General features: G+C 42.2%; 1 protein-coding gene across 1 annotated transcript; it reads right to left on the bottom strand.

Moving 5' to 3' along the window:
* Positions 1-631: 631 nt before the first annotated feature.
* On the bottom strand, positions 632-11,402 carry LOC135470713 (uncharacterized). The gene is made up of 2 exons (XM_064749749.1): positions 10,235-11,402; positions 632-2,756 (listed from the first exon to the last, which is right to left on the bottom strand). The coding sequence occupies exons 1-2, from the start codon at positions 10,439-10,441 to the stop codon at positions 2,253-2,255; spliced, it is 711 nt and encodes a 236-aa protein (XP_064605819.1). The 5' UTR covers positions 10,442-11,402; the 3' UTR covers positions 632-2,252.
* Positions 11,403-11,859: the final 457 nt, after the last annotated feature.

Below are 11,859 nucleotides of genomic sequence, written 5' to 3'. Positions count from 1 at the left end.
ATCCAGAATCTTCGCAAATTTCTAGACAGCTCTTGGACTAGTACTCCTCTTCATTTTACAGTGGATTTTAGAAAAAAAAACTTGTAAATAATCCTTTAAAAAGTTTACTGCCCTCTTTACGTCAATATGCATGAAGTAATATGTATTGGAGAAACTACTCCCGGTTCATAGTGAAGACATAAAAAATGTGTTATTTTTGATACTTCCTTTGTCCTCAGTAAAATGTGGATCGGCAAATCATTATCGGCATGGCTGAATGAGTGAAGCATCGTGGTATCTCACAGACGATGGACTATAGCCTTAACACGTATATCTGCTACAATAGTACAAGGTCTGCATGTGAGCGATACAATGCTGACAGTAACGGTGAACACCTAACAGAGGCCACATCTGACAGAGTGGGTTTTGGGGCATGATCACTAACTGGTGGACATGCGTTACAGAGACCAAAGGAAAGAAACGTAGGAAAACGACTAATGCAGAGAAATGTTTTCTTTGATCTCATTTACGAGGGGATTCGAAAAGCTCCTAGATGAGAGTTATTCTTGGCCGATAAAGCATGGCGAAAATGGAAATAAGCCTGTGGTGGTAATGCAAGTAAATACACAAGACAAAGCTCTAATAACATCAAAGTTCAAGAACAATATTTTTTTATTTGCATTAAATAACATTTTTTATACATATTAGATGCTCTTCAACACCTGAGTTCGCGGTGTAAATGGGATAAATACGTAGCAATATCATTATTGATCAGATCGTTCAAAGACAGTAATTGTACTGCATGGAATATATGCAGCAATGGCGCCAGGTTTGAGGTTTTGAATGTTCGGTAAACATTTAGCAGTACTTTTTTGATTCATATTTGAAACCTATGCATACAAATGTAACATATATACAAACGATGTTTCTTCTGTTTTTGCACAAAATGTATCACTAAAAGCCAGTAGCTGTACTTAAACATATATACACCTGTTGGCCTCGCTTGGAACGGTGCCAGCGTGTTGAAACTTTCAGCTCAGGGAATGAGAAGGAACATCTAATAGGAGTTCGCTTTAATAATTTTTACAATTTCAGTGATAAATATACATCTTAAATAAATATGTCTAAGCCGTATCCCACAAGGAGTGCTTGAGAGGCAAGCTGAGACTATAAGCTATTCATATATACATATTTACACTTCGGCTCTGTCTCACAAAGGGCTGCACGGCGACGTGAAGACGCAGTGGCTTTCGGTCCAATCGCTTTGTCGCAGACTCCACATTCAACGTTCAAAACGTTTCGTAATAACCGCAGGGATTGGATGGAATCTGCAAGCACTCAGTGGACGTGGGTTGGGGTCGAGTTGCTTTCTGTGGTGTCTCAGGCACAGTCTAGCGTCACTGAGGTCACCTTTAAGGCTCCGAAAGAACCTTAGCATAAAACACCAGGTGTCCGTTCATCTTAAAATCTGTGAAATAGTTCAGGACACAAGGCAACCAAAACAATCACGGTATAGACTGCAGTCACGTGTTACTGTACAGCGACCAAATTTTTGCCAATAGTTCTTACCAGTGAATCCAGGGGTATTCAACTATAACTACTTTCATTTTAGCTGAAGACTTTTCAGCTCAAGCAGTCTTCTGCGGTTCGAACTGAAATCCCTCGGGACATGTTTTAAATTACACACCAGCACTTAAAACACTGATTGGTCACTTCGGCTATTTACAACTCATAACAGCATGGTTCTTAGTGAAAGTTTGACATGTCTTTCGAGTATCAGAAAGTGAAACATCGCGGATGACTACCATCTTTCTGCAGTTACAAACATGCAGGAAGACGCTTAAGATCTTGGGACGGGTTCTTTCACTGGACAGGCCTCCGTCTTGCCAACTTTAGCCCTCAACGTCTAGCGTCATTTAAGCCCAGGTACATCTGTATTCGAAGGAGTGAACATTGAGAAATATTAATAGCCCCTGAGGCGAAAGCTCATCACACTTCACCTTGTGGGTTACTGACTTGCAGGCGCAGACATGGAATGGTCTTTTGTTGCGTCAAATTGTCAATGTGCAGTTCCCTTGAGGTGCAAGACGCATATTGCACACCCAGGCACACCAGAACACCTCCTGCATGACTACAAGACCTTGAGATGACACGAAACGACCGGTGCCCATCAGCGTCATGCCGGCATATGAAATCCAGTATATCATTAACTAGATTTCATCTTCAGTGCACAGACAATTTATTTAAAACACGCTCTTGGGCATGCCTTTGATTCAAACAATGACCACTCGTTCCTCGTCGGAATGAATTCCGGAGTCAAACGAGCTCTGGTCAGTGGGATACCTCTGAATGTCTTCTTTAGAAACGGTTAGGGGAACGTCCAGGTAGTCCTCTAGCTGACCCCTGTTTTCAGATCGAACGTCTAATCCTGAACTATCTACGGACTGTGAATTAACAACGTCAGATCTTTTCATTGTCGATGTGGCCGGCTCGGCCTGTATATTGACATTACCGTTGAGAAAGTCTGCAGTAAGAGCCGTCCGTCTGTCCAGTGTATTGTACAGAGATAAGTTTGAGATGCCGGAGATTTTCACGTCGGAGTGCGAGTCGAACATATCGGTGTCTGAAAACTCCTCCATATCAGATAATGAACTGAGGGGAAAAGAGCCGCCCACGTTGGTCGTGGCGTACCTCCGGCGCCACTTCAGGTCCTCGATGGCTTCATTAAGGGTGAGCAATTGTTTCATCAATGATAGATCCTGGTCCATCAGAGATGCCTGCAACCGAAGAACAGAAAAACTTATTTAATTCTTGTGAATTTACTTCTTCAAGTGTTATTTAACGCTATACTTAAGAATATTTCATTCCAGGATTACCGTCGTTTTATGGCTGGGGGAAATCATAGTACACAAGATAACAACAACCGACATTGTGCAAGTTGCTTACGAACTTTTTTACGGGTGACATATAGATGTAAACGCCATACTTTGATACTGGTGAGAAACAAGTGGTGGTCAGTGAAATCTAGTTCATGCGAGATGGTCGTAGTGAGAGTTGTCACGACAAACCACAGCCCAAGGCCCTACACGGTAGGACTACTGTTTTACAAACATTCTTTCATTACAACCGACAAAGACAGCCTAAGGTACGGTACAAACTCAGCGTACTGTTTGGAACACGTTTTTCTAGCCGTGGTATTCAGTCATCGTATCTGGAGATGTACATGACCTGACTTTTGGTACTACAAGTTATACAGCCATGACCTAGTCTCATAAGCATGAGGATTCCACCATGAGCATGTGAAATATCACACTATTCTCGTGTTGGAAATAAATATACTAGTCCACCACTATCATGTATCCCTAATACGGTGAAAGTACGATAATAAGTATGCGAGCAGCTATATATAATAGCTATCTTATATACACTTTCCCCAAGATAACCTATCTATGTTGGTATAGTTTCATTTATCAAACATCCGTCCATAATCTGAGCAATAACGAGCGAACACAGTTTGAAGGGTTTATACAAAGCAATCGTGACAAATAATACCCTTAAATTATGCGTCTGCTGATGTCTGTACACTTGGGCTGCATGGATTATTTTACTTGACGTGCAATTTATGCAATTTAGTTGCCATAATGCGCCGTAATGTCTCAGATCGTGGAGATTGCCAGTCAGGAACGGTCCTCCTTGGCTAAGAGCAACTTCAAAATCGTTTCTTCCCGCCACACACCCTATATAAATGAGTTCGGGGCTGGGACCGGGACGGGCAATTGCACCGATAATTGATATTGAAGATCGCTTGGTAAATAGTCTCGGCTTGTCTAGTGACATAGAGGAGCTTACCCAAGCAAATATTCAGAACAAGTTTTGTCATTTGAATTAACTGGTGTGTTTTCATCATATCAGCTATTTTACGGATTTGTCAGACCAGTGAATGCCCACTTCACTGACCACTTGACCACCTGTTATCTACAAGCTCAGCTGTGTTTGGCTTCAAACCAAATAGAGAGAGATCGTTTGTCTCTTCCACAATAGCACATGGCAGACCGTTATTGGAACGTCGCTCATTTTTTACTGGTAATGGATACCAAATAGTCTCTTTGGAGACAATGGTAAGGAGATCGCCAATTCAGTTACTCAGTTCGAAGGCATTATTTGATTTCTGTGTGTCTGTGTTGTGTGAGATAGTTACTGAACACAGCGACACGCCTGACCATTTTAGGGACGACTGAATATCCACCTAAGGCTACTTCTTCATAGGAACCCATGCAAAAACCCCGCCGTTACACGGACCCGAGAACCCATGTCACTATGTTGTTATGCAACCGAAACTAGCCTGTCAATATTGAGTATTGTCGGACAACAATCCAAAGCGACACAAACAGTCGGGCAAAATCCATATAGACCTAAGGGGTGAGTGCACTTTAGCACAACGCGTATGTCCACAGTGGCGAGTTGGCTCCTCCATACATGGTGAATGAACACCCCGCACCGCTGTCTGTCGGCTGCCATGTCACCGGGTTTTGCACCCTTGAATGACACCTTCAAATGTGGGTCAGCTAAAAAACAATACAATGAAGACAATGTCACGCATATCGCTGAAGCTGGCCCACAACCGGACCGCGGGTTGAGACACGGAGTTTTCAAACAGGCAGACAAGCATACAGCCAAATGAGTCCACTCTCAAATAACAGACCAGTTTTGGGGCATACTTAGCAAAGGCGTTTTTTTTTGGTTCTTCCGTTCATACAATTTAGAAACGATGAGGGCAAATATACCAAAATATTCTGGTATGGTATATTAGTATTGATGAATGATTAAGGAGTTTTAGCATGTATTCAAGAGTTGGCACTTCTAGTAACGTAAGACTTTGATCAGTTATGGTAAAGTCTTTACTGCATGGATGGCTCCCTCTCCAGCTGTACGTGGGAAGGTCTTCCAGCAACTTGTGGATGGTCGTGGGTTTCCCACGGGCTCTGCCCGGTTTCCTCCCATGATAATGCTAGCCGCCGTAGTATGTGAAATATTCTTGAGCACGGCATAAAACACCAATCAAATAAATAAATAAATAGTGTTTGGTGTCTGTATTTAAGAAATAGTTTTGGGAATTAAGTTTAAGTATATCAGAAGTCTTTCTTCGCCCCGAAGGATGTGGGAACTAGATGACACTCGTTGAGTGATTTAAAACTCAATTCGTTAACCCGTGTATATACTTCATGTTTTTTGTTTTCCATTAAAACCGTCTCTTAATAACTTAGAATCACTGGATTAAAGTTTGGACATTCCAAGGAACTGGTTAATAATTCAATTACTGTCGTTAGTCTGCTGCTTCGCTTGGTACTTTTCAACTGATCACAATATCCTGTTAAGCTTTGTGTATACGCCAAGTATTGAATTGCTACACAAGCTATAATCGCTTCAAGTTACACAGGAGTAAATTTAACACGCGTCCTTGGTGATGGCATTAGATTGTCCCCAAGACAAACAAACCTCGAATTAGTTCCCAGTTGGTTTTGCTACCCTAAGCATTTAACGCTCAACTAAATTGATTTGGCATTTCAAATTATGTAACTGGCATCTGTCAAGCCAGCTGTACGCGTCTAACCGCCTTGTGTGCACTGTAGAAATGTTTTAGAGATTTAAAGGGCGTAGCATATTTTCAAATCCAATAATACTGAATAAACACATCGCTTAAAACATAACATTCTACTAATGTGCAATTCACAAGGTCACGGCCAAAGTGAGTGCGCGAAAAACTGAGCGAGGAAGACACTGGCTATCTTCAGCAGGAAAGACATTAAACAGGAAAAGTGTTTAGCCGCAGAGCTAACATTTATTCCATCAACACAGAAATTCTTGTCCAATCAATACGGAGTCCGCGAGTATTTGACCGGGTGGTGTTCATTCTGTTTGCTTGTAGTACAGACAAGAACAAACCAAAGCCGGGAACCAGATCTGAGGCAGTCAAAAGTCTACGCAAAATTCTTCTGTGGCGTTTACAGATAATCAAAACAAATGCCCTGCTCCATGTATCCCAGCTCTGGGTAATCAAGCCACCAATGTTTGAGACGGCTGGCCATGTACACATTTCCCGATTCCCGCCAAATTTGTCGATTGTCGTCTGCCACAGCCAATCCGGAAACAAATTAGACATTTGACAGGTGTTTGATGTATCAATTACATGTTAAGCTTTGTGATACTTTACAACAGCGCTGAATCTGCACTCCCCACCCCCACCACCCACCACCACCCACCACCACCACCCCCAAGACGTGAAGGATATGTCGAATTTTCATAAATTTGTTTTCTATGAAAAAGAGAGTTAGCAAGGACTGCTGTTGTCTGAGTATAATGTACATCAATAACAAGGGCAGGAGATCATAATCCCCATCTATATCCCGCCTTCGGACATCAGTCATTATTACGCTATTCTGTTCATATTTACCTGAGATTAAAATCAACGATAAAGACTTCTGTTGTCTCAGTGTCGATCTGTTGACTTAGGTGCCCTAATGCCAAGGACGTTCATCTACCAGAACTAGTCCGTTGACTCTAATCCTCATCGGTCTCGGTTGTCTGTTTATTTACATACAATGACGATAGATTATTGGATCATATTTGTTTCGAGGAAGTCACGAGGTTATTTGCCATTAAATTGTTATGAAGGCCGCCTAAAATGCAGCTGTAGGAAAACAATATACAGTGGTTAAAAGCTTGTACAGCCTAGGGCTGGATCTCTACAACAGATCAGTCAAAAGTCCCATAATATTTTGACAGATCTCTAGTGGTTTTAATGTCTTTGGTCCACACCAAGATAATGGTTATACGCTATACACTCGGCCACGGAGGATGACAAGGTGAAATAAAATGACACAAAGACCTGTACTCAGAAAAAATGTGACCCTTCCGTACTATCCAACAGTTCTGTAAAGATCAATCTCAACTACACAAACACATTCACATCGCTAACGCTTCAGCCTTACCCACTTATATTTTCCTAACCGGTATTTGCAAATGGCTGGATGCTATATTTCCAACAAGACAAATACAAAACAATAAACACTGTACTTGCCATTAGCAAACAAATGTATAACAGTAAATGTGAAAATGCCTTCTTACGCTGGATTCCTATATGGATAAAACACAGAGTTTCACTGTGCAAATGTTTAAGTACAAGTTTCAGTCAGTGTAAAAACGACCAATTTCTGACTACCCAATCACCATTATATCTCACATTAACAAATCAGATACCAGGATTGTCTTCAGGTGTACTCTTTAACAAACAGGTTTACAAAAAAAATACGATCATCATCCCCAGTTGTAATTTATCACTGCTGCGCACCTTTCCACATTTTCTCTATTTGTTAGCTGCATCGTTGAAGGGTTAATCTAGCTTCATGTAAGAAAAGCTGCCTTGTTTTAAATTGCACTTCATCGTTGTGCAGTTATTATCTCTTAAGAAATCCTTCCTGGTTTGAAATTGCACTTTATCGTTGTGCAGTTAGTCTCCATTAAAAAATTGTGCCTACTTTGAAATTGCAGCAATCCTGGGTCACGTTCCACAGGCCAATCACAGGCTAGGTTCACTGTAACTACCATAATGGCATCTGCCCTTAGCATGTGTTGCACAGGTTGTTAATGTATTATCAACTTAATCTTTAGTTTACTTCGTAGACCAGGGTCCTGGTACCTCGAGATATTTGAGATCCTCAGCAAGAACTAAGAACAACATGCTTAATTGAAATCGAATGTTGATTTTCACGATTCGCGCCAGTTTTATTCATAGGCTTCTTGTTGCGTTTTCACTGGTAAGTCAGGAAACCCTCGTAATCTACTGTATATGTACGTGCGTTGTAGTTAGAAAGAAACTTTTAAGAGCTACTCAGAGCTCGCCTATACTGTTCTGTTTGATGTACCAGGAAGTGACATTCCTTGCAGCCCATGTATCGGCTGTATGTAGAAAACGCGCCGTGTTGTGGAGGGCGTCGTCATCTACAAAGGTGCTATGGTGTAAATAGGTGACAACATCAAAAAGAAACAGTGAACTCGCTTACAGGCAATAAATATATGCTCTAAAGGGTTATTTGTGCGTGCAGAGCGCTCGGGTCTGCAGTAAAATGAACCGATGGCTGATGTAGCAAAACCATGGAGAGGGTTACAACCAGGATTTCTCAGCAAGCTGCTTGCAACATGTTGAATATGGCGTAACGCATCACTATGTTTCTGAGTTTCGTTTATAATCTTGTATAATTTGCGTACTGTCCTATCCGTGTAGACATTTCCCGCCTTCACCTATGAGAGTTATGGTGTTTAATTCCATAATTCCAAATCAGTTTTCGGCTGATTTAAACACAGTTCAACCACTGCACGCTGCTAACACATTACACTTAGCAACCGCCACCTGGTAACTGTCGAATAGTGCAATTACGCAGCAATCGGTAATCTAATGAAGTAAAGCGACAGCCCTGTAATAATACAGGCCTATTGTAGGATCAAGTCTTCGGAACAATCTTGTAACGGGTCCCCTCTCTTCAGAGACACCCCTATTGCATCAGAGTGAATACTGCTCCTGTGACGTTAGAATCAAGGTTTATTATGTTCGGAGAGATGGCACTCAGTGGGGTGAAATATGTCTGACCTATTCTCAGTGTCAAGGAAATCCAAAAGTGCATATGCTTTTAACATTTAAGAGCAAAATTATCAAGCAGACCGATTTCCACAGGTTAGGTCGTTAGCAAGTCAAGCAGATATTAAATTCTTTTTGACGCTTATATGACATTTGCGTAATATGCATTCATCCATGGTGCACACGCAGCGTGACCAGATTAGCTGGTTGTATAGGCATCCACCTAGCACATCTCACGCAGTCCGCTGTTCACAGATCTTCAGGCTACCTAACACTACCCTACACTTATTTGATTTCCTGTCGATTATTGAACATTGGCTACAGTTGGTAGAGGCTGTGAAATGCTATTGGGAAAGGCCTGAAGCCCAGTGCACTTCAAACGTGTTGACATTTTCAACTATCGGATATTACCAAAGCCAGGTTAATCTCTTATTTCACAGGAGAAAGTGACACGTTCCTTTGTGAACGTCCAGGAATTCAAAATAGAGACTCCATTAGTGCGCAGCGAAAAGTTGCACGGTGCTCATAGCCTATTTTAAGCGACTCTTTGTAAACAAACTAATCTCCTTTACACGGTGCCCTGCTTTTTGAAAACCCAAGACCACGTATGGACAAATTACAAAATCTTGGACGTTTCAAACACCACATGAGATTAAGTCAACACCAGTTCCTAATCAGGCCTTAAGTGGGTTGGATTAGTAAAACGTAAGAAGCAGTCTTAAATGCAATGTTTGTACAGTGTTCAACACAGCTGACCATCTGCGGCTTGAGCACTTGACCACAGGCTGGTAAAACGGGAATTGTTGGATTACTCAGACCTGAATAAACATTCATTAGTGGCAAACAATGTCCATGATACCTTAATCCTAACAATAGTACATTAAATGTAGGTCCTTCTTATACTTGTCATACCTGCGTTTTACATTTCTTTACACGTTTTACCAGTTTACCGCCTTTCCCAAAAACCTATGGCCAACCAATGTGCAATAGGATATGTATAGGAATTAGACCATGTTGCGACGCAATGACCCCCCCCCCCCGACTTCCCACTTGACACATACAAACAGTTCTTAAAATTACATTAGAGTAGTTAGGTTTAATCCTTAAATATATTTAAGATAAGACTGTCTAAAACATAACTGCATAGGTTGCTGCGGATTAACATACGTTACGTATGCTTGCTTAAAGACTATGTGGAACCTTGGCTGAAGAATGAACAGATTTATTTATGTAACCCTATACTCGAAGAAACGCTAATCTGTATTTGGCGTAAATTTTGCAAAAAAAGTTGTATGCAACCAGTTTATACTTCATTTCCCGACCAATCGCCCATGCTATAAGCAAGCTTTAAAGTTAGTATATGTATGTATCATCAAGTACCCGTGTCACTGGAGTGAATGTTACATAAAGAGATGAACAATACGATGCATAACGGCATGACTCTAAACAGTCTCCAGTTGCATATATAATAACAGGGTACACATACAACATTCTTCTCTTCTTTTTCTCGCCCTCTGAAAGCTCTAGTGATCCAAACACGTATAAAGCTCGTACGTATATCGCTTTCCCTTTAAAGCGTGTTTGCTAAAATTAAAGGCGTAAAATGCAAAGCGTGTATCTCACCATTTCCTTCCTGAGCCTGTGCATGGCGTCGTCCAAGGAGGACTGTCTGTTGACGGGCTGCTGCTGATCGGGTTTGTGTGCAGAGGAATTATCACAATCCTCACTCAGTCCTAGTTTCTCTTTGACACTCTCCGTGGCTTTCAGTCGGGACTGATAGAACTGCCGACAAGCGTTAGATAGTTCAATGTTCGCCATATACTTATCCATGTCGGAATTTGGGATGACTTCCTCACTCCAGCATGTGACGAAGAGGGTTTCCGGTAGATCAGAAAGTATAGGGGGTATGGAAGTCACGTAATCAAGCAGAGGTAAGTCAAGACTCAAATCAAAGCGTCTAGCACTGGACTGTTGAGTTCACCAAGTTTGACGCGTCCGGCTTTATGAACGCCTTCTTCTGACGATATACACAGCAGAGATGCGACCCACCAAGAATAACACGATCACGGCGTGAATAACCTTGAGTGGTGTAAGGATTGCGTGAAGGGTCGGTGTAGGCGCGCGATGCTGTCCTCAGCAAACAGTAAATATCACGCGGGCATAATCATCATCTGTCCACCCGGAGGTTTTCCGGACGACGGTCGGGGTAACAGCGATATCAAAGTAAGACAGGTCAGAGCTGGGGAATATGCCCTGTGTCAATTTGACGAACCTTGTGTAGTTCTTCAAGAATCCACAAGTGCGAATATTCTGCACCGATTCACGCCTATATACAGCGACGAAGACGGGCGTTTGAAGCCAATTTGTTTTGATGCGACATGTAAAATGTGTAAGCTCCACACAGAAAACCGTCGGTCATTTAGATGCAGTGAAGACACCAACAGGTTCGAGTGTCTCACAAGTTTCTCACTGAAAACTTGCAACAAGTCTGTTCCTATATCAAGGAATAAGTCAAATGTGCGAACACTCGCGAAACACAGGCAAGTGTTAATACATGTGTAACAGGAGCTCCGTGTTACAAACTGGGGGACAGATTCCCCCCCGTCCGGTGTTGTGAAGGGTGCAGGGTCTGCAGACCAGGGCCAGGCAGGTAACTGTTACGTCCAGGTGCGTGGTGCCTCGTAATGGGCGAAGACTTCAGGGTGACGGTTAGGGACTGACGGTAAACTCACGACTGACTCGTCTCACATGGGACTGTCACTGTATATACGACTGCCCGGTGCTAGTCCGGTTGATATCACGGCAGGTGGCTCACTACGCCGACAGCTCGCTACGCTGAATGGCTACCGAATGGTTGAAACTGCCACAGGCACGGGAGCCTTAACGAGGCGAGCATGTCTAGGTCATGAATATGCAACGCGTGTTGATACACTTGCCATTATGGGGCGCACTGATTGGTAAGTGAACAGCTTGAGAAAATGTCACCCTCTGAGAAACGTATGTACGCGTATAATGAGTACATCGTGGATTCACGGCCCTGAATCTCATGGATCCTGATTTTCTTGATCAGGGCCAGCAAATATCCGTCCCCTGACTTTATACCCATCGTGTGTTGCACGATCAACGGATAGCAAAACGACAAAGTCGCATAAAACTAGGCGCTAAAACGTAACTCAAAAAAATAAATTATCAGTAAATGTTTGAGTAAGGTATATACATTATATAACGCAGATTAAACATATGAGGAA

This window comes from Liolophura sinensis, chromosome 7 (assembly GCF_032854445.1).
Source record: "Liolophura sinensis isolate JHLJ2023 chromosome 7, CUHK_Ljap_v2, whole genome shotgun sequence".
Taxonomy (NCBI): Eukaryota; Metazoa; Mollusca; class Polyplacophora; order Chitonida; family Chitonidae; genus Liolophura; species Liolophura sinensis.
This window is presented reverse-complemented; position numbering and strand designations above follow the sequence as displayed.

Coding starts and splice junctions, on each gene's coding strand:
- LOC135470713 (XM_064749749.1), bottom strand. CDS start 10,441: ATGGATAAGTATATGGCGAACATTGAACTATCTAACGCTTGTCGGCAG. Junction 2,757..10,234: donor ACAGGCTCAGGAAGGAAATG/GTGAGATACACG, acceptor CTTCGGTTGCAG/GCATCTCTGATGGACCAGGA.